Source organism: Tetrao urogallus (assembly GCF_951394365.1).
Source record: "Tetrao urogallus genome assembly, chromosome: 5".
NCBI lineage: Eukaryota > Metazoa > Chordata > Aves > Galliformes > Phasianidae > Tetrao > Tetrao urogallus.
This window is the reverse complement of record NC_136818.1, coordinates 62,639,634-62,663,389: the sequence shown is the minus strand read 5'-3', so window position 1 is coordinate 62,663,389 and position 23,756 is coordinate 62,639,634. Positions and strand designations below refer to the sequence as shown.

Here is a 23,756-nt window from a genome sequence, read left to right as displayed (position 1 = left end):
GAATCTCCAACCCCCTGCCACAGGCAGGGCCACCAACCTCCACATTTCACACCAGCCCAGGCTGCCCAGGGCCCCATCCAACCTGGCCTTGAACACCTCCAGGGATGGACGGGGCATCACAGCCTCTCTGGGCAGCTGTTCCAGCACCTCATCACTCTCACAGCAAAGAACTTCCTCCTGATATCCAACCTCAATCTTCCCTCCTTCAACTTAAAACCATTTCCTCTTGTCCTGCCATTATCTACCCTTGTAAAGAGCTGACTACCCGCTAATGTCCAGGTTCAGTCAAAATATGCTTACATCCAATGTGCCTAATATCTCCAGAGTAGAACTCATTGTGTCAAAAAGACTTATGGAAACTGATGCAAAATTTATTTGCTCTCTGAAAACAATACTCATCTGGCTGGCAATGGTAGCAGCAATACCCATTTAAACAAAAGGACTGATGCAGAATTTACAGAAGTCAATGGGAAAATTGTCACTGACTTCAAGGAGGTTTGGGTGAAAAGCCTATGGGATTCCAAGGGTTTTTATGAAGTTCTGCTAAGCTAGTAGAGGGCCTATGGCCATATCAAACAGAATCAGACTGTAATCTTCTACGATGTCATGTATGATGACATGTGTCTGAGAGATGAGATCATCTCTGGATGAAAAAGAAAGAATAAACCCAGAAAATACAGGAGCTGACTGAGTTTATAAGCAACACTGAGCTACAAAAACCAAGCAGACAGATTCAGAGGATCCAGTATTTGTGGGCAGAGAGAAAGTATTCCCAAAGTCCAGTGTAAATAACAGAGCCCCCCAACAAAAGACTCTGAGGAATCAGAAGTTGGCTCTACAATCCATGTGCAAGTCTTTAAAAGAGTGTAACATTCATTTCTCGAGGGCACGTTTTAAACTATTGGCCTCCAAAGAGGTGTCCAGGCAGAGATCTGGAGGTTACGGGCAGCTCATGAAACCTCCGCTCCAGCTTAGAGCAGACTTGCTTTCCATTTCAGAACTGAAACTTCTAAAGTTACCTAAGCCTTCAGGACAGTTTCAGTGAATCAAATATACGCCAAGAAGAGAGGGCTTAAAAGAGATATGTCCTGTAGTTAATATACTTTACACAGCTACCGGTGGAACTGCTTACGATTTTCTGCTCAAAACAGCCTTTCAAGAGCACGAAATTCCATGCACGAAATGACCCTGTAACATTTCCACCAAAAACCATCTTGCAGTGGTTGGCTGAAATACGAGAAAACCCATCACAATCTGCTGGGAAACATAAATTCAAAAGGCTGCTAAGATGGTAGCATTATTTTACTTCAGACACACCTCCGTTCCTTTAACCAAATGATCACATGTAGCTTTTGGGAAGATTTTCATAAAGGATACCATGATTTTTTTTTTTACTCTGTAAATAAACTCTATGCTTGATTCATTATCAAATACATTAACCACACAGCACACTCCATTAGAGTTATTTTTTGTTTAAACATTAAAAACTAAATTAAAACTAGATTGCAAATATCAGCATTTTAACTTAAAACCAGAAAGAACACTGCTCAGTATTGGGCAAAGCATTATGTGTTCAAGTTACCGTTTCTGACAGGATCACTGCTTCAGACTGCTGCAGAGAAATATCAGTAGACTTAAATTCTTTATCAAATATTTCCTGATGCTTGCTGTTTCTTTTCTCTTTCTTTTTTTCTTTCTTATCTTTATCTAGGTCATCCTTGTCCAATTTATCTTGAGATCTGGAATGCATCTTCTTTGGCAGGAGGGGCTCAAGCACAAACCTAAGGAAAATTAGCAGCTTAGATCAATAAAACGCTCTTTACAAAAAGCCTCATTTTAATTTTCATAGTCCCAGCAGTCTCACTTTGGTTAAAGATGGTTCCCTAATCCAGTAAACCTCGGCTGAGAGAAAAGGTGTGGGCAGAAGGTCAGAACAATCAGAACCGCCTGCGTTTACAACGGACCGCAGAGCTGCTCCAGGACCAGTAACACCAATTTCCCTGCTCTGTGGTGTATCTCCTATTTCACAGGGACACAAACTCCTGAGTTCCTCTGTATGAGGTTTATATGAAAATGAGCTTCTAATTCAGCACAGCCATGGTATGCATGGTGGCACGGAGACCAGCACCGTGCAAGGAAGGGTGGAAAGACCACTCTCCCTACCCGAGCTCCTTGGGCAGTCTGCATGTTTACAAATAGCATCAAGGATTTATTTCACTTTTTTTTTTTTTTTTTTTTAAAGCATTTAAATTTAAATAAAATATAAATTAAAAAAAAAAAATCAAAATTTTTAAAAGTACAGATTTATTTAAAAGTAGGCAAGTCCTCAAATTCCTCCTAGGCATTTTGTTGTGGTTCTTAGAGATATTTTTATTCCCTAGAAGAAGGTTAACATTTGAGACACTGTTTTGCAGTGATGTAGTGAGAACATGCACAACACAAAAAGCTTTCTAATGCCCGTAACTCATCCAAATTACAGTCTGTTTTCATGGAAGAGCAAAAAGCATCACACCATTCACTGCACTGAAGTATGAAATATAGAGGTATAATTACAGAAACAATAACCATTCCTGTCTGTAATAAAAGACTGTTAGGATATATATTGACAGAAGAATGCACAGATAGACTCACCTACAGCGCACACTGATGGGGATGAGATCATGGAATCATAGAATGGCCTGGGTTGCAAAGGAGCACAATGCTCATCCAGTTCCAACCCCCTGCTGTGTGCAGGTCACCAACCAGCAGCCCAGGCTGCCCAGAGCCACATCCAGCCTGGCCTTGAATGCCTGCAGGGATGGGGCATCCACAGCCTCCTTGGGCAACCTGTTCCTGTGCCTCACCACCCTCTGACATTACAAAGAATCTCAATAGTGACTGTGCAGACAGTCAGGAGGAGCCAGGTTACTTTCTAAAGAATGGCTGCTCCATGCCTGCAGGCGTGTGCTCCAAGTGTGCAAACACACGCAAGGCTGACATGCACTACCACCATCTCTGCAATCTCTACAGTGCCAGACTTCTTCTCTTCAGAGAAAAAGAAAATCCTCAGGGGCTTCATGAATTTTTCAAGTAAAACTTTTTTTTTTTTTTTTAATAACTTTTATATTATAGTGAAAGAATATTCTAAATCACACAGGAGCTCTTTTCAGCCAATTTTTTGCTCAGTAATTTAAAGGGAGCTTTCTTTTATCTCGACTTTTAAGGACTACTTTCAGTAAAATACAAAGAGACATTCTGCTCTTAACTAGCTAAAATATTCTTAGCAAAAGCGTTTTAAAATTCATGTTAACTAAACACAGTACTAAAAACACAACCCAGTTAAAGTTACACCAACGGATTTTAAGAGCACGCCACAAATTATCACATCAGAAAAAATCTTAAGAACAACAACCAAGGAAACTTTAAAACTTTTTAAAACTTGGTACTTACTAATTTATATCAGGAAAAACTTCCTTACAGAAAGGGTTGTTAAGCACTGGAATAGGCTCCCCAGGGAGGTGGTTGAATCGCCATCCTTGGATGTGTTCAACAACCGTTTGGATGTGGTGCTCAGGGACGTGATTTAGTCTGTTAGTTAGGGTAGCATGGTTAGATCGTGGTTGGACTCAATGATCTTTAAGGTCTTTTCCAGCCCGAGTGATTCTACAATTAATACTGGAGTAGCAGTTGGGGTGCCATGAAGACACACGTGTGTGAAGGCCAACTGTGAAGTACTGGAGGCTTCACATTTCAGACAGCCTGCAGGGATGCTCTCTTTATCGCCTTCACTACGGTGACACCTAGCAGCAAATTATCCTGCACTGTGTTGCACGGGGACAGTTTTGGTGGTGGTGTTGCTACAACTTTCAGTGCATGTTTTCCTGTTTCATTTGAAGGAAAAATGCTGAAAGCAGAACCTGTGGCAACAGCCTCCCAAACCATTACTCTTATAACCAAAATCATAGGAGCTGGAAAACTGCAAGCTTAGCTGTTAGGCAGAGTTTCCTTATCTCACAGCATCAAAGCACTCTAAAAAATACCTTCTGTCCCATTTTATAGAGAGAGAAAAGGAAGGGGAACAACTTACTCAGGGCTGCAAAGTACGTCAGTGGCAAAGCCTGGATGTGAGTGCAGGCATCCCAGCACAGTGCAGTTATTTTAGCCACCTGAACTGTGCACCCAGGCTGTTCCTGCAGTGCTGGATTGCAGTGACAGCCACCCACTTGTGCCCCTGCCTTGAGGGCAGCTTGCAGGTTTACAAGAAGAATTGCCACTCTTCACACAGTGATTAATTGCTTCCCTTCTAGGCATTACTATTATTAGTACTATTAATTATTTGTACGCAGTGTATCAGTGACAAAAATGGGCCAGCATGCCATGCTCGTACTGGAAGTACATGAGACCTTTCAAAACACTCAGGTGGGGTGGGACTCCCCTTTGCCCAGCTGGTGCTGTGAGTGCCTGCAACCGTGCTTCAGCAGTCCCACTTTGAGCAGCGGTTAAACCAAAGGTCTCTCTTTAAAGTAAGAGGTTTATTTATACGTAGAGTTGGGAGTTGTAAAACAGATACTGCGTCAACGTCTGCTTTGAGCTCTTATTGTTAAAAGGCTCTGAAATCTGGGCCAGCTGGGAGATGGTATAAAATACAAGTTGGGTGGGTGATAGGGGTAAGGCACTGTCAGCTCCATTTTTAGTTGCTTTTCTTAGCTCTATCTCATAGAATCATAGAATCACCAAGGTTGGAAAAGACCTAAGAGATCATCCAGTCCAACCGTGCACCTATTCCCAATAGCTCCCACTAAACCATGTCCCTCAGCACAACATCCAGCCAACATCCATCTCCAGTCTAGGAAGAATGTATCTTGAAGACTGGGCCAACAGAAAGTAAGAAAGGCCACATGATTATAAACCCAATCAACTTTGGATTGGGACACCACATAACTCCTTCCAAGTGAGGAGTGACAAAGTACCCACAGCATTCTTATTGTCATCTGCATTTTAGAGCTCTTCCACTGTATTACTTAAATCTGATGATTTTTCTTCTCCTGCTCGACTGATCAAGCAAATGAGCACTTCATGTCTTCTAAGTGATGATCTTTGTTAGCTATGTCCTCTCTGCATGTATTACAGCTGCACAGCCCAGGGGCTCAGAGCAGGAGCTGAGCTGCACTGTGATCCATATGAGTTTTGCTCTTATGCACATATTGAGTGGACTCACTAGATCCTCAAAATCTCCTAACTGACACCTACTTAAGCTGGCATGGAGAAGCAAAAATTACAAAAGCAGCTTTCAGTGGAGAAAGAAAGATACAGGTAATGATTTCGAAGCGAAAAAGAGAAAGAGGCAGGAAGGGAAAGAATTGAAGATGAAGAACAGAAGAGGAAAAAATCATTTCCTTCTGAAATAAGAAAATAACATGCCCAGTAACATGGGATGGCAGGCATGCTGAAATTCCAGCAAGGCAACTTCCATAGCTGAATTAGTGAAAATGCATTACTGGCTCTGCTGTCCTACGCTTATATAAACATGATTCACTGTGCATGTGTTACAGAGGGTAATGTAATGAGATCTGAACCTTGCTCTGTTTGCAGTTCATTCCCAATGTGTGCATAAACTGCTTGTAATCAAGGTAAGTATCATGTTGGTCCTTGGGCGCTGTACTTAATTTTACTTGATGCTTTTACTCTCTAGTCAGGTAATAACTTCCTCTGAAGGTGCACGAGGGGCACTGACATTTCTAGCACATCTCTGCAAGTTAGCAGCCCTTCAGGAGGCTTTTACAACACTGCTGCCTTGGTCAAATATTGAGTTTTTGGATTGTGAATATGCCTGGGGGGAGGAGGAGAGAAAAGGAAGTTCTGAGGCTGAGCGGAAAGCCCAGGAAGAAAACAGATTATTTCTTTTGAGGGATGTGACTGCGAGACAGGGCTTATCAACAGAATTCCCAGTTCTCATGTGAAATATCTTGATAACTCTTGAAGTACAATCTTGCCATAAGCAGCTTTCCCTCTGGCAGCATGGGTGAGAAGAAATGACTGAGCAGGCAGCTAATCCCTTCCTTCTCCTGAGCCCCACCTGTTTACTGCTACAAGACTGGCTGAGCTCATCTCATCACGAACTTTGCAAGCGATCGGTTCCAAACAATTACACTTGCAATAGTTCAAAACGAGAAAACTTATCTCCTGTTGTGCTGGTGATCTGGGTTGAATGCTTAGGGAGCTTTGTTTGAAAGAGTACCAGAAGCAGCATTACATTTATTTTTGTTTTTTTTTTTTTTTTTTTTTAAAATATATATATATCTATTTTGAGATAAACATTTCTATCTTTTTCTGTTGGCATTTTGCCTGTGGGGTGGCGACAATCCTAAGATTTGCACACCAAATCTTGCTTTACAAGACACAGCCCTGCATGGTCGCTCCTTACGCACCCATCTGAGCCCGGCCGAGAAGGAGTGCTGTCTGAGGAGATGGATGACACTGAGGCAACTGACAGCGGCCTTGAAGACGATGGCATCGTGAAAGACCTCACCATGGACCTTGGCCGACTGCCTCGTCTGTCATCTAGGCTGGAAGGCTACAACAAAGCAACATATGAGAGATGTGAGTTTACTTTTTAAGTCACGGTGTAGCTGACATCTGGCTCCAAAAGCAACGCAGAAAGGTTCAATGGTTTTATTTCCACGTTATGTTCATTACGCATTCTGCTTAACAACAAGGAGATCAATCCTATAGAAAATGCTAGGTGAAGTTTTCTTCTGTTTTTGTTTTTCAAAATTAAACAAAATAAACAAAAGAAAATCAAAACCCAACCACACCGGTAAGAGGAGCTTTGAGTCAGGAGAGCCAGTTGACAGAGTGACATCCAGGTGAAGAAGAAAATATATGGAAGGTTTATTTTTTTCACGCAGACAATTTCAGAGTTCTGAATATTTATACAAGCTTTGTTAGTCATTAATAACTGATATATGCATAAAATAATTGAACTCTTTCAGTCAACAAATACAAATCTCACGCTGTTTAATTACAGGTAGATTTTTCACCCTGTCAACTACTGGCAAATTGACATTGTACAGAGAAGACAGAAGCGATAAAGCTCCATCAATCCTGACAATTCTTACTGGTGGGCAGAGCGAAATGAGGAAGATAACACCACCTGTGTATGAATTTCCAGTCATCTGTCTGGTGATGTAAATGTGTATTGCTGAAGTGACTGGCATGCAAGTGTCATTAATGTCAATTACTTCTGTTCTCCTAGGGAATAAATGATTATTTGATCTTTTCCTCTACCTAAGTGTATTAGGAAGAAGTGATCTAAAGGACTATTAATGGAGCAGCATGTAGAAGGACACTATGAAGGCTGGTAAGCTCCACATAAGATCTCAGTTGTCCTATTACAAAAAAAGTCATTGCTATAGAAAAAATGAAATCAATCTTTGAAGGAGACATTGTCAGTTCTTCCAGTAGATGAAGATAAAACTAAGTCCAGCAGTCTTCAGTGCACTGTTAGGACAGAGCTCTGCACTCAGACCTAGAGCAACTCTAACCATTTGCTTCTTGGGTCCTGTTTATTCAAACTGATTCATACAACAGCATGCAAACTGTGTGGCTTTTGACAGCATCGTCAATTACTTTCTCAATTAGGAAGCTGTATGCTGGCTTTTGGCCTTCTTTCTCTATGGGTTACACTCAAAAGTGAAACAACAAATCATTGGAAACACCACCAACTTCTATTCTCTGACTTAAAATGAAGCAGAAACTGAAAATCACTTGATGGAATGGCAAAAGCATCAACTCCAGCACCACTATACCCTCAAGAGGAGCAGCTATCTATTGCCTGCATTTAGGGTAGTGCCAGGTGTGTGAAAATCCAAGATGCAGGCTGCACATCACTGCAGGCCTGTACGGCTCTGACATCTGGAAAGGAACTAAATCACAGAATGGCTTGAGTTGGAAGGGACTTCATGAAGATCCAACCCCCTGCTGCATGCAGGGCTGCCAACCTCCACATTTAACACCAGCCCAGGCTGCCCAGGGCCCCATCCAACCTGGCCAGGGATGGACAGGGCATCCACAGCCTCTCTGGGCAGCTGTTCCAGCACCTCACCACTCTCTCTGTAAAGACCTTCCCCCTGACATCCAACCTAAATCATCCCTCCTTCAACTTGAAACCATTCCCCATGTCGTGCTGTTATCCACCCTTTCAAAGAGCTGACTCCCCTCCTGTTTGTAGGCTCCCTTTAGGTACTGGATGGCTGCAATGAGGTCACCCGCAGCTGCATCAACACTGCTTTTTTAATCAGTGAAAACAGAGTAATTCAAAGTTGCCTACAGTGTAGAGAAATGCCCAATCTGTTTGAAGCATGATGCTGGCAGCTGACTTACCACAGCTCGGACACCATACTGCTTCTCAACTTTGTCCTTCAGCTGCCTGAAGCAAGCCTCCATCCGCTCATGGAATGGCCTCAGTGCCTCTGTCACCTTCTCACCATGAATGCGGATGCCCTCTGCCAGGAATGGGATCTGCAAAGCACAACACACAGCCCTTAGTGCACAGAGTCCTTCCCATTGATGGTACAGGCAAAAGTCCCGCATTTGTTTTACGAGGAGGGAAAGATCTTGTAGAATATCAGCAATAATGAAAGCCACTGTCTATGAAACACAACATAGTAAAAAAAAAAAAAAGTCTAAGAAGTATGTTGTATCTGATTTCCTTTTCTCAATTGTTACCTGCAGTCCTTCAGAATTAATATACCCATATTCTGCCCCATCCTCATACAGCAGAGGAGCAGCTGAATTCACCTGGCAGCACAATATTCCTATCAGGCCACATTCACAACCCCAATACCTGCTGCACTTTCAAATGGCAAACTGATGAATGACGACTCGCACACTGGGTTATTAAAACCCCTCCTTTCCCAGGTTCAAAGAATATAAAACCTCAAAGGAAAAAATATTTGTGTGCTTTCTTTAGTAAATGCTCTTCTAAAGCTGCAAACGAGCAGCATCCCTGGACAAGTATATATTGCAGAGTAATATTTATTAATAAATTATATAGTTTTATATACTGAAAGCTACGTTTCCCCTTAGAAAAAAAACATATTTGATTTTCTTTGGGAACAAAACAGGAGAGGAAAAATTAAATCAGACCTTTTTTTTGTAACTGAAAATAATCATTTATATGCAAGACTTCTGTCACAAAATACCCATGCCAACACAGGTTTATATAATTAGTTCATAGTGTGGAGGTGTAGCTGACCTTTTAAAATGTTTTAAGAGAGACATCTTCATTCCCACAGCAACCCAGATATACCATTAGAGTTCTCTATCTGCAGCTTATGAAAAATATTTCCTCTTCCAGGTCCGCTCCAGCCCACACAGTGCTCTGACTCTGACTTAGGTATCCTCTGCAGCAACCAAGCTAAGAGGCTGCTTCTTAATAATTCATAATTAAATCATGACACTGATTAAAAACAGACTTTTCTCGTAAGACTGAGCAGCAATCAGAACAAGTAGCTTTATCAGTAAGGAGAATAATAAAGACAGACAAACTACAGATGAACAAACTCAAGAAATGTTACCAAGCTGGCTCTCTGCTTGGGCACCACTTAAACGGACACCATTCCTTTTCCTAAAATACACCCAAAAGAAGTCCCAACACTGACAGCACTTTTCACTGCAGCCACTTTTATTGGTAGCTGCATGGACAGTCACTCCATAGAATTTAAGTTACAACCTGGAAAAGTTCTCTGCTCAAAATAAGTAAATGAATTTCAAGTCGTTCAGCGTCACCAGGCCCCATTCTGACCCTGCTGTTTTGAGAGGGCAAGTGGTCACGTTGTGCATTTATTTAAGGGAACCCACTGGCTTTTTGAATGGGGTCTGGTTTAGAAAATCAAATGGCCAAGATGAAGTCCAGACGGGGTGCGAGGCTCCGGCTCAGAGCTGATTCTTACGAGCATCAATGAGCCTGTCCTAGGGAACAGGCATCTCCGATTTAAAAAATGAAGGGATACGAAGCAGAGGATGTGGTTTTTGGCAGGGGAAAGGCCCAGCCAAGAAAAAAGCTGTGGGTGCAGCCAGAGTGAAGGTGGTAAGCAGGGCTGCACCTCTGGTGTACAGCAGGCTGAGGAACACAAGCGCTGCTCAGGGAATGGGCACGGGGAGGCACCAAGTGCTCAGAAGCACTGAATTGCTCAAGTTGGAAAAGACCTTAAAGACCATCGAGTCCAACCACAACCTAACCATCCTACCCTCACGCTAACACAACCCACCACAACCCTTCACAAAACAAGCCTTGGGATGGAGGCTGAAAGGCACTGAGAAGAAAGGGGCTGTTACTCTGCAATGGAAGCAAACTTCCTCTGCTAGCTGCCAAATTCTAGCTCCTCATTTCCAGCCACTGGCAAAGGGAAATCTTGTTACATATCACTGAACTTGAAAGCCGCATGAACCTCTGCAGGATGCTGAGACAGAGGCAGGCTGCCATGCTGCTCGTCCTGTCCATTCATTTTCCTGCTGAGGAGTGAGTCGGGCTGCGTTACTTTTTATGGCTTCATTTCATAACATCCTAGAGGGTAACCTGAGCTTTTGAGAGGGGAAGGAAGCAGCAAAGGTCGCATTAAGTAACTGGACTGGAAAACAAGGAGGCAAATAAGAGGGGAAACCAGCTCAAAATCACATTTCTGCCACCAGGCTCCATTTGTTAATTTGAAAATTGCACTGCAACTTAATATTAGTCCCTGATTTTATTCATTTTTTAATTTTTTTTTTTTTTTCCCCTTTAAAATCTTGATCTGCTGTCAAAAACTATGAACAAGGTACATGCATTTTAATTAACAGCTTAAAATCTCTCATCATCTCAAATGCTAATATAATCACAGAATGGCCTGGGTTGAAAAGGACCACAATGCTCATCCAGTTCCAACCCCCTGCTATGTGCGGGGTCACCAACCAGCAGCCCAGGCTGCCCAGAGCCGCATCCAGCCTGGCCTTGAAACACGAAGTGTGTTTGCAAAGTTCAGGCTGTGAATGCTACCATTTTATTTTTTTGTTTTAGCAACGTAGAAGGAGTATCAAATCTTTATGACGTTGGTTTTTTATGCTGTAAATACAGCAGCTAAATGCCAAGTGACCAACATTAGTTATTCATTTCATTAACATAAGCAGCTTGAAATGATACAGTTACACGGGAACTAATTTTTCAAGGGAGAAAGGACTAAGATGGGTAAAAATGGACTTTGCTTTAGTAATGATATTTATACGAAAACACAGTGGAGAGAAACAATTATTTTAATTAAAATCATTACTGTGTAATTGAAATTTATGGGAATTGTAAGAGCACAAAATGCAAAGCACAACTGAGACAAAGGCAGGGGAAGGGACAGAAAAAATGAATTTAAACAGTCAGCTGATAATACAACTGTCAGACTATTTCATATACCCAGATTGATTTATAGAGCATAAAGAAAATCTCTGTGTGATTATAAAACTCCAAGAACCAACATTATTGAAAAATGAAAACTCATTTTGGCTTTCAATCACTGTCAAGCCATTGATGAAAACAAACCACTGCCTTCGTTTGGAATGTTTCCATAACAACTTGCTCATTACACCAGCTCCCCTCCCCGCTGCCATCAAGTTATCATGTGTTCTGAACACTGACATTATGTTGGAAATATATTTAAGCCTTAGGATACACTGAATGTACACAAGACTCAGTGCTGACTTCCACTCAGAAATGACTGCACCTTTTCAGATAAATAAAACAGTTTCTTCTGATCACTTTGCTCCATCTTCCTGCCTCTTTTTTTTCTTTTTCAGAGCACTGATGGGATATTATGTACTTAAAACCAGAGTCTAATTAAAAAAGCAGTGTGATTAGGTTCGATATATATTTTCAAATTGTAATGCTATTTGAACACACATCACCAAAGTGAATCTGTGCCGGAATTCATCTGAAGTAGCTCTATCAGAGGCAAAGGGAGAGAGCTGACATGAAGTCAGTCTTCTGGGATCAAATTATTTTCCTCTATAGAACTTAAAGCTCCTCAAATCTAATCTTCTGTAAAAGCTCAGAGAAAAATGAATAAATAAATATCTTTTTTTCAGACCCAAAGAGTTGCTATTCAGTGATAGCTTTCTGGCCTTCAGAGGGTGTTTTCTCCTCTTTCTTTCTTTCCTTTTTAAAACTTCTTTTCTTTTTTGAATTCTCTATCATTGCTTCTGTTACCTTTAAAACTGAATCCTATAGAAATGTAAATTATTGCCTTTATTAGAAAAATAAAATTGAATATAAAAAGGCAACTATGTACTTTGTTCTTCTAAGGGAAAAACAGTTCCAGTCACATTGGTACTTTTTCTTGTTATCATAAAATTATCTTGAGACCTCTGAAAAGTGTCCAGCATATGACTTTGGAATAAAACCAGAATTGTTTCCTGTTTGTCTTGCAAAATATTCTTCAGTACATATAAATGCTGTTCTTTATGCAAGGAGGTTCCTGCTTTGTTTAAGGCATTGAACTGAAATCTGCGTTCTTTTGCTGGTTCAGAATTATTAATCTGTGTGATCTTAGATTTAAATCATTCCTACTCTAATATACCACCAAGGAGATATCAGGTAATTTCACTCTATGATGTGGCATTAGTGAATCATGAATACTATCATATCTATATCTATCTATACATATCACATTATTGAGTATTATGTGAAGTTATACAGCAAACGAAGCGATGACTCCACAGTGTCCACATTAATTTTACTATTTTGCACATAAATCAGTTTTTTTATTCTCATATATAATATTCTGTGCTAAAATGTACAGGTACATTTTATGTACAGGTACATATTTACAAATATTTACAAACAGAAAACGTCTTGTTGGAAGAAAGAAGTGAACATGTGAAGAAATGCTGCAACAAAGCATGTGCACAGGAGGAGGGACTCAGTATTAAACATTTAACCTGAATGTTTGCCAAAATGTTGTTAAAATCAGCCTTAGAAAGTTAAAATGCAAAGCTTAATTGCTAATAATGGCAACCAACGTGATTACAAAATCTTTCTTGCTTGAGCAACATGAGACATTGTCACTGTGTTATGGCTAAAAAAAAAGTAAGAAAAAAAGAGGGGAAAAAAAGAGGTTAATCATATTTGATCCTTGTGGGTTTGTCAAATGACAAATGATGTCAGATCCGAGAAGATGAACTTCAGCTCAAACTCTAAGTCAGTTTTACATGACAAAGAAGCAGAGTAAATGGTTTGATGTCTGAATTTTCTCAACAGTGGCACTAAATTGCCTTCGTGTGGCCAACAGGACTTGGAATCCTTACCTGCCAAGCTATCAGGTCCTTCAGTTTTTCAATCTTGTCATGATCTTCCGGATGCTCATGCATATATCTTTCAGTAAAAAAAGCCTAGTCAAGAGAGAAAAACAAGGGTTTTTTTTTTCTCAGAAAATGAATCAACATCTACAGCCATGGAAAGATCACCTGCAGCAAAGATAAATGAGTCAACCCGAAAGTTCTGCAGAAGAGCAGTAGTAGCTAAAAACACAAGTGGAAAAACTAGGAAAACATGCATAATTTATTAAAGTTTTAAGATTGGTGCATCAATCCTTCACAATCAGCAAAGCGGGTGGATGAGCACATGGCAGACAAGAGCAAATCTCATGGGCAACACCAAGAGGACTTCTGCTCGGCACAGCTCTGAAGCTGCTTCTTTGCAGTTCCCAGGACATAAGAAATTTCAGTTGATGAAATGCGTGACAGTTACAGAAGGACAGGAATGGATGAAGCCACTGACATGCCAACCAGCATGTATTTTTCTCCATGTATGTTACAAAATACATGCTGCTTGTGTACGCCAGCAAAATATGATTAAGGTTCAAAACATGAGCAAGAAAGAGATGGGGTTTACACAGTTTCCCATATCTTCTCACCTATAACTTTAAAAGCTAATGTTGTAACATGAAGTTAAGATTATTTAGATATATTTGCAACTGGTAAGCAGCTCAGAAAGTCTCTAGCACTTGATTAATCCTTAAAAAACTCATGCATCTGAAAGCAATGGAGAAAATTGCAGCCAGTTATTTGGTCACTGAAGTTCACTCAGAAATTCCTGCTTCAGATCTGATGTCCAAGCACATGAGAGCACACACTGAAAATGCCATCAATCTCACTTGGTAATTCTAGCAAGCAATTGCCTGCCCCATTCCTATGTAAGCACTCCTGAAGCCAAGCGTATCATCCTTCACTTCAAATTTAGAAAGGCCAAAAAATGCATCCACAAATATCAGAAAATCCTAACAAAGATACAGTTTTAAGCAACGTTCTCCAAAGCATTTATTAGGGGAGGCTCACAAAGCGTCTCTACACAAAAACACAGTACTAAAAGATGAGGTGCACAGCTTCCAAGAGGTGAACTGCTGCAAGACAGTACAGTTTGATGTTACCTTCTCATAGTTGGTGAAACCTCCCATCACTGCAGGATCCACAATGCCGTTCAGCAGCATAGAGAGAGGGTTAATGGGTAGATTTGGATCATTTAAATGTTGTTGAATCATGTTATTGATCTTATCGTTTGTTAGCTGCATGGTTTCTATTGCATTTTCCAGTGGACTAATTTCAACCTAAAATAAAAGCAAAAGGATGCTTTAATTAAGGAGCAGAGTTTTTAACCTGCCATGGAACTGGTTGTCCATCAAATCATTGCATTCAGAAGCACTCCCAGAAAGATATTTTAACAGATAGTTAACAAAAAGGCTGGCTTCAGACACTGACAGAATCATTAAGGTTGGAAAAGGCCACTAAGATCCCCCATGCCCACTAACCACATCCCCACTTAAATGTTTGGTGTCTATATACTGCACTGAATGCTATCTGTGGAGATACTGAGATAACTGATAAATGGTATCTGCAGAAAAAGTTGAATGCATTTCGTTGCTGTAGTACAGATTACATCTCAAAGCACAACAGAGCAAAACATTTAGAAAGGCTCTGACAAGAATCATGGGAGGCTTGCAGAGGATTATGGAGAATATCACAGATTATGGATCAGTGAGTTTTAGCAGCACAAAGAATCCAGCTTAATGTAACAGTAAGAAAGAAATGATGACTTAATGTGGATTTTCTGATGAAAAACGTAATCCTAAGAAGCTCAAAAATCAAGAAGGTATTTTTGCAGTGATTATTTTGGTACGTATCCAAGGAAATGGAGTTTAACATGTTGAAGAGATGGCTTCTGTGCTATCTACAGTGCCTTTTCTCCACGGCGTTTCATTTTCTTCCTCCTATCTTAGATAATGAGTAAGAAATTTTCTTTTTCACATAGTGCAGACTTCATTGAAGACAGATCTTCAGATGTCTTAATGGGGTGAATTAGCTCTTATACCGAGCAAAACTTTCTTTATTTTAATTGACTGATCTCCAACTATTATTTATTGGTCAATACATCTTTTTATTTATTGGTCACTGCATCTTTCAGCATGACAGCTGCTCATTCTGAAAGAAGAAGTATTAAAATATTTAAAATGTTGCCAAAATAGGCCCATTTCATGAATGAGCCAAAAATGACTAATTAGCAGCAACCCACAGTGTAGGCAGTCCTTAATGGAAGCCTTAAGTCATAGCCTACTTACATTAAAAATATATGTGTATAGGAATAGAAAAGGAAGGTTAATTGAGGCCTACGAGGAAAATGCAAGTGTATATTTGATTACAGCCTGATTTACATAAATGCTACATAAACAAAGAAGCACTTCTACCTGGCTATCAGTTGCTAACCACGTTTCTGAGGAGCACTTATAATCAAATCTCTTTCCTTGTTACTCTTACACCTGCCATGTGATTACACCAAGGGTGTTTTAATTAGCATCTTTAGAGGTCTGCCTGGTGGATAGTTCTGGAAGGGCAGCAAGCTGGGTGCCTTTGCACAGCCATGGCCCAGAGCGGGCTGAGACAGCGCCAGCTGACCACCTCTCTGAGCTGGGGCTGCCATCAGCAACATTTGGACAGGGAAAATGAAGATCATATTCATTTGGAAAGAACATCGTGCGCTAAATTTAGGATTCTGTCATTTTTATTAATGGGCTTACAACGAGGAAATATTTTGTTGATGAACCATTGCTTTCAAAGCTCTCGAATATCTACAGAAATTAGCACTCATTGAGCTGACTGACATCTTTTCTAACTTCTCTGTATCAGTAATCATGGCTTGCTTTCTCAGCCTGCCTTCTTCCCCTGCTCCCCTTTACATTTTAAACGCAGAGCTGCAGCTCCCATCCCACTTCTGTGTGCTGCTGTGCACTGGACCTTCTTGAGAGCTGTTTATTAAAAAATACACATATACTGTGAGCCTAGGTAGCTTGCTATCTCTGTGTGCTACACAATCTATTCATGGTAAAAAATGCTATGCTCATACATTGCAACACTTTAAAAGTTAAACATAAAAATACACAGAATAATGCTTAGGCTTTTTAACTACATATAATTCAAAGTACAGTTTCTCACTCAGTGGCTGCCTCAGCAGTTTTTTTCCCTACAACTATTTGTGTCCAGCTAAACCAAATCAGATACAGAACAATGAATGCATACAATTAATTCCTTGTTGGCAGCCAACAAAAACAGTTTAGCTACCGAGTTCTCAGAAGTAATTAAAAAAAAACAAAAACCAAAAAACAACCACAAACAGATTAAAGGAAATTCTGCATGTTTCCATTGTTTGTGTAACACAACGAATTGCCTTTAATAAATGTCTTAGTTCCCCCTTAGCATCTCACCTCTTCCTTCAAAGATACGCTGGTTTGATCAATACAATATGAAATGTGCGAAGCTACTTTAATTCACTGCACTTAGTAAAACATCAATAATATTCGTATCCATAACCCAAATGTAGCATTACAGGCATGAACATTCAGTGGTTGTGCTTCTAGCATTTCAGCTGACAGGAATCCTGAAGAAAGTCAATACCAATTTTGCAGCAGCTATGCCACAGCTAGGTCAAAAGTCATCCCTCGCTGTCTTCCCATATATTATTAAGGCCCATTCTGGTATCATTTTCCAACTATGTGACTAATGTGATCCTTGCTTACAGCAAGCTTATAGAAGGTGCTCGCACAGGGTTTATGTGCATGCCTGTGACAAGCACGGTGTTCAAGGTGCATGTGCACAAAATGCTTGCTATCAGGCTGCTCCTAACTTGTAAGGAAAAGAGACTTCCATCAGATTTGCCAGCCTCTACGAACAACACTTTTTCCAAGGACAAAGATAAACACCATCTTCCCTATCGGGATTACACTGAAAATACAAAATTTATTAAAAATTCAACCCGTTTTATTCAGATGCTCGTGACTGTCAAACATCACATTCATATTCTGTTACTATAGATACCGTAGTAATTTTCTGCTTTACTTCTGATCATCTAAATACAACTGTCCAACATATCCTCAATGGAGCAATGAAAAAGGTTTTAATTAATCATATGCAAATTGTTCTTTTCCTTTAAAAATAAGCCTCACAAGAGAGAATTAAAAACTGCAGTAACAATGCTTTTATTGCTACTTAAAAAATTACAGCTGCATAAGAATAATTTAATATTTAAGGCACTTAATGGATACGTCTTATCTGAACAGTCTAAATGGTAGAACAGAGGAATGCCTATTTTTGAGCTGCTTGGTGAGGTTGCTAGGGTGTATTTTAGCCAACTACAGAAATGAAACAAAAACAATCTTTAAGTGCAAATGCTAAGAACAGAAGTAATGCAGACACACAGAAAGAACTCAATTCATGGCATATTTTGAAGCAATCACAATAAGAATACCAAAATGCCCTTTTCCAAAATTCAGACTGGTTTCATTTTCATGTAGCAGGGTTCCCCTGCAACACCTCGGTGCCCTCTTCATTTGGGGCATGTGGCTTAAGCCACAGGCTGTAACGGCTCACCTGCTGAAAGATGGAAATGCTTTATAGAAGTACTTCAAGTACTTTATCAGACCTTGCCCTAAAGGTCCAGAAGGTTCAGCATGCACTACCTTGTATCAGGAGTGGAAATCATTACTTTAGTCACCCCTAGTCAATAATCAGCATCCTCTGCAAGCAGGTTCCCCTTGTCTTAGGATAGCAGATACAGTCACATTGATTGCTTGTTCACAGAAGCACAGTCACACAGAAATATAAATGCTCCCTGGCTGTATAAAAGCCCCCTTCTCTTATGTAACCTCAGTAAAACCAAACTGAACTCACCATGAAAACTGATTTGACTTCAAACCACCTCAGAATCCCTGGTAACTTGTATGCTGTCACATAGATGGTTCTCTCGATCCACATATTCTGCAAAGAAAACGTACACATCACGTTACCAGATTGATAGCTGTTCTCTTAAGAAAGACTTAAAACATTATCATGAGGCAAAAGACCTGCAATCTGACAGACATTACGAAGCCAGAGGGAAATTTCAGATAGAATCTGCGTGGGGAGATGACGGAAAAGTGATGATTTAAATCTGTGGTCACTTTGGCACAGTGACACTGATATACTTTCATGAGAGAAAAGAATGCTCTCCTACCAACAGGGGAGCACTGTGTTAGAAGACACAGATGTTTGACCAAAGTGACGTTCTCCTACGTACCTTCTGGGACTTTCATGGACCATCCTTCACCAAACCACATCGCTTGGATGCGAGGAAAGTGCAGCAGAGAGACAACATCCCTACAGAGGCTGTGTCCTCCCCATCCTGGAGGCTTTCAGGAGCCACCAGGGTAAAGCCTTGGGCACCTGGGCCTGACCTTGGAGCTGACCAAAACACCTCTTGATCTGATTTGTTACAACTGGAACAATTGGTAGTTCCTCTTATTTATGATGGGGCTTCTAAAAAATCTGAACTATTTACTCCATCTTCCATTAACAGAAGAGCTTTCAAAGTGAGTTCGATATACTTGATTTTTTATGTATACTCATACTGTAAGCAGTGGAACTGAGGTCTGGCATCACAGTTCCATAAAAAGAGGGTTTCTTACTCAGCTAAATCCACTTAGGTTACCAAATTAATGATTTTTGAAAGAAAAGCCAGTGAAAGAGGCCAGGGACACTGAAGAAGTCTCTCGATGAATGCTCAGTCTGTAGGAAACCAAGTGCTTGGCATTTATTAACAAAAGGATTACATTAGAGCCTGCAACTTACAGAGAACCAAGTTCTTTCCTTAAAATAATAAGTTAATGCATCATTTCTTAAATTCTGCTACTGCTATTTCACTACTAACTACACCTACTGGTACTGTGAATAAATTGGTGACCATAAAAAAGGACAATCAAATTGATGTAGCCTGTTCTAAACATTGTGATGAATACAAGCTGTGCTCAAAGGGAGTTTTATTGACCATTAGCTGAAACATACGGTTTTCTTTAAAAAAAAAATTGCACTGCTGCAAAAAAATTGTTTTCAGAAGATGCCCCAGAAGGATTTTCGTAGCACGGTACGCTGTGGCAAGATATAGCTATTTTTTTCAGCTGTAACAGTGTTAAATTTCTGTCTCAAACTAGTTTTTAACAATCATATCATATCACAGAATCACAGAATGGCTTGGGTTGGAAGGAACCTCAACGATCATGAATCTCCAACCTCCCTGCCACACGCAGGGCCACCAACCTCCACATTTAACACCAGCCCAGGCTGCCCAGAGCCCCATCCAACCTGGCCTTGAACACCTCCAGGGATGGACGGGGCATCCACAGCCTCTCTGGGCAGCTGTTCCAGCACCTCACCACTCTCACTGTAAAGAACTTCCTCCTGACATCCAACCTAAATCCTCCCTCTTTCAACTTCAAACCATTTCCCCTTGTCCTGCTGTTATCCACCCTTTCAAAGAGTTGACTCCCCTCCTGTTTGTAGGCTCCCTTTAGGTACTGAAGGCTGCAAAGAGGTCACCCCACAGCCTTCTTTTCTCCAGGTTGACCAACCCAGCTCCCTCAACCCGTCTTCGTAACAAACTAAACACAACTTTGTCTATTTTTTTTCTGCTGGTATAAAACGAGATGCTTTTTTAAGAATTGAACTTGTATGAAAAATAATCAGATTTGAGCTCTCAATATATGGTCAAGTAAACAAATCACAACAAATACTTCAGATTATCAAAAATGCAGGGGAATAAACAAGAAAAATGCTCAAATTAAAAGGTTCAAATTCAAAGGTTTTTCTTTTACCGCAAATTCGTTGTCTGGGTTTTTCTCTCCCTTTCGAACGGGCCGTGAGTACTCAAACCGCTGGACTTCATTCACTCTATAGAAGCTGAAAAAGGGGAAGAGCACAATCAAAATCAGTTGGTATCTGTTTAGGATTTGCTGCTTAACACTACTAGAAAAAAGCTTATGTGTAAGTATCAAATATTTATAGTATCACTATTACCCCATGAGTTTGACAGAATCTGACCTAATATGAAGAATATCTATGAAACATGCTTGTATCCGTACACTCCTTGGCTCTGTATATGTTCAAAATACAACAAGAAGAATCATAGAGTTACTCAGGTTGGGAAATACCTCAAAAACCATCAAGTCCAACTGCAAACTAACCACACTACCCTAACTAACAACCTTCTGGTAAATCACGTCCCTGAGCACCACATCCAAATGGTTTTTAAACACATCCAGGGATGGTGACTCAACCACCTCTCTGGGGAACCTATTCCAGTGCTTGAAAACAGGTCTTAGTGCTAAGAAAGAAGTCTGATTAACTTGGCAAAACCATCAAAACTCACCTCACGATTTGTTCTGACACCGGCTTGTGGAATTTGGGTGGCAAATCAAGCTTTGGCTTCACAGTAAAGCACTGGATATCTGAAAGCACGGGTTAAGAACTGAAAAGACAATCTCCAATTTGCAGCACAGGTAGTTCAACAGGAACACAGTGAAAGAACAAGATTAACACGGTGCTCCAACGAAGGGAAAAGTGCAGCAGCTTGCTGCCAGCAAACCCCTCTCTGCAGGAGCTGCCCTGCAATCCAAGGATACACTGGCCAGAGGAGTTTTTGATCTCGTCACCCGGTGGAGACGTTGTCTTCATTTTCTCTGCATTGGGAAACTGAGTTAACAACCTGGCTTCAAAGTCCTCGCGCCGCTCGTACTCTTTTCCCCGGTAAATGAAGACTTTGTTCTGGAAACAAATAGAGAGGTGAAGTCCCCATACCAGTAATGAACTGGGATCTCAGAAGCGTTGACTCCAGTGATGGTCAGAGAGATGCTTTTACACTGGGATGTAATCAATAGATGACAAATACTTTACATCCACTCAAGAAAGCACAGGTGTCTCTCCATAACTGTGTCTTGGTATTCAGATCCCCAAGCACAGGCTTATTTTTAGGTTTATGTACAATGGATTCAATGGGACCCAAACACATGATTTCAAGGAGCTATACAACAGACACGCCCTGAAAACTTATTAAGACAAATAAAGTCCATCAAATCCAAGACCTCCCTCTGTCATCCTTCTCATCCACCTTCTATAGATAATGGAATGGATGTAAGTAGCTGAACTAGGCTTTTCCTATGAGTACATTTACTAAAGGGTATTAATGTCAGCAAGCAAGAACGGCAGAGGAAAGCACAGAGACAAAAGAATGCCATTTTAGCAGTAAATGACTCTGTTAAGAAGACTGTGGGTGCTACCAGTGATCATGCTGGTAGCAACTGTGAGCAACTGCACAGGACACAAAATTTCACTGGTGGCAGTGGGTTCCTTTGCAAAGTTATCCAGCTCTTTATTGTGTGTTCATCACTTCGGAGATTCCTGTTAATGCAAGCCTTCCCTACAGGAATATTATAAGGGAATAAATGCTCCTTGCATGGTAAAACATAAGAGATCATTAACAAACATTTTAAAAAATTCTTATTAATGTTTTTGCTGCCTAACACATCCTATTTTTCTTCTCTGACACTTGATAAAATACATTATATGTACATTACATGTACATTACGTGTACTTCCAGCACCACAATCATTCTTGTTTTTTTCACATCACATCTCTTTAGCATCAGCCTTTTGATCCCAAACCCACATCAGCTTGCACAGCATCATGCATTTGCATCTGTTCCTGACATATGGTTGTGTCAGTTTGCAGAACTGCACTTCATATGCTGCAGGGCAGCTCTGGGAGCTGCTGACCCTGCCACTTCCCTGGGCCCCAGAGTCCCTTTGGTAAGGGCTGTCCAACAGTGTTTTGGAGACCAGGCAGTGGGCTCCCAACTGAGCTCAGCTCCCAGCTTTTTTGCCTGACAGTTTGCACACAATGGGTGCTGCACAATACGGCCTTCACCTGGGCAGCTCAGCTGAGAATTTGTTGCACTTCACAGCGTCTATCGGTGGTAAAGTGCACCTGCATTACAGCAAATCTGGGCATATGAAAAACCACAGGCGTTTTCAGCTTCATGAGATGATGCAAGAACTTCCATCATTGGAGTGAGTTAACCTGAAGCCAATATAGCCACAGCCAGGAACTCCTCTCTCACACAGCAGGAAACCTGCTGCTAGCCCTGGCCTAAGACAACATCTCTGAGTCTATCCTGGAACATAAGAAATCTTCTGCTTCTTGAAAGGTCTTAATCTACTGGAACTCTTCCACAGGGGTTTGGAGAGAGACTCTTTCCAAGCCCCAAATCCTCATTTTTAAAGAAAGATGTGAGCAGAAGAGTGGATAAAAATACAGTGTGTTATTTCCATGTCATAGACTGAAAAATGGCAGAGTCCTGAGATTCACTGCAGAGATGAAATTCAGAGGTGTTAACTCCCCATCCTTATTCAACCATCAGTTCAACTCCGTAGCAATTCTGGTGTCAGTAGAAAAAAAAAAAAAGGAATGTTATTAGCTGATGATGGTAAAGCAAGTCTAAGTGACACATGCTTTAATCTGGCAAAGATTGTGAAAATTCGTGAGAAAAGATTGCATTTAAGGTATCAAACACATTTTTGATACTCATTTCTAGACTGTGCTGTAAAGGGAACTCACATGAAAACACAATCACATACGGTTGGGGTCTCTGTTGTTCCTGTCCAGCAAACATTTCTCTGTCTCTGATGATGCTGATTCCTATCCCGATTTACAGATTAGGGTAACTATATCTACATTTCTAGTGATATGAACATTTGAGAAGTATAAAGTATTGGGTATTTTGGAAGAAAAAGTTTGTCTACTAAAATGAAACCATTCCATATTGGAAATAGGAAATAAAAAGCAGATGATTGTTTTATATACCTAGGAAACAACCACGAGGTTAGGCAGATAGTAAATAACACACTGACAGCAATGCACTTGCAACACAACACGGTCAAATCAGACTACTGCCTGTGGATGAAGGTGCACACTTACCCTTATAAAAGTCGGAAATCCCTGGCCATAGTATCCAACAGCAAAATAATCTGGTTTTGGTCTTATCACTTTCACAATGTTTTCATAGAACTGTGCTTGTTTTCTCTGGAAAATAAACACGAGAGACTTTAATGACATAAACTTGAAGCAGATTGCCTGTACATCTCTTATTTGTAGCCCTAAATTGAAGACAAATCTCACTTGCCCTTTTCTTCACTTTTTTTTTTTTTTTTTTAACAGATATAGAGCAATATTTTGAGATACAAAACTCTGTACCCAGTGTTTTCAAGCTCATCTTGGTGACCCTCACTATCCCACTTCTGATAATGAAATTTTGATGAAGGCCATGAATCTGCACAGCAACTTGAATTCATGGCTGCAGCACTGCCAATGCTGAAACACTGGAATGGAGAAATGCACGCTGCTAAAGC

At 40.6% G+C, this 23,756-nt stretch overlaps 1 protein-coding gene across 11 annotated transcripts in view; it reads right to left on the bottom strand.

The window, feature by feature from the left end:
- DOCK1 (dedicator of cytokinesis 1) overlaps nt 1-23,756 on the bottom strand; it is a gene marked incomplete at both ends in the record, with an annotated part of 271,662 nt that overhangs the window by 17,046 nt on the left and 230,860 nt on the right. For 10 of the 11 annotated variants that reach the window (XM_079535574.1, XM_079535578.1, XM_079535579.1 and 7 more), the window contains 10 exons: nt 1,583-1,781; nt 6,408-6,553; nt 8,362-8,499; nt 13,306-13,389; nt 14,427-14,603; nt 18,214-18,300; nt 20,169-20,253; nt 20,723-20,801; nt 20,976-21,117; nt 23,326-23,430. In XM_079535574.1, the coding sequence (XP_079391700.1) occupies nt 1,583-1,781; nt 6,408-6,553; nt 8,362-8,499; nt 13,306-13,389; nt 14,427-14,603; nt 18,214-18,300; nt 20,169-20,253; nt 20,723-20,801; nt 20,976-21,117; nt 23,326-23,430 (1,242 nt within the window). The remainder of the gene's footprint in view (nt 1-1,582; nt 1,782-6,407; nt 6,554-8,361; nt 8,500-13,305; nt 13,390-14,426; nt 14,604-18,213; nt 18,301-20,168; nt 20,254-20,722; nt 20,802-20,975; nt 21,118-23,325; nt 23,431-23,756) is intronic. The other variant, XM_079535584.1, reaches the window with a different exon arrangement.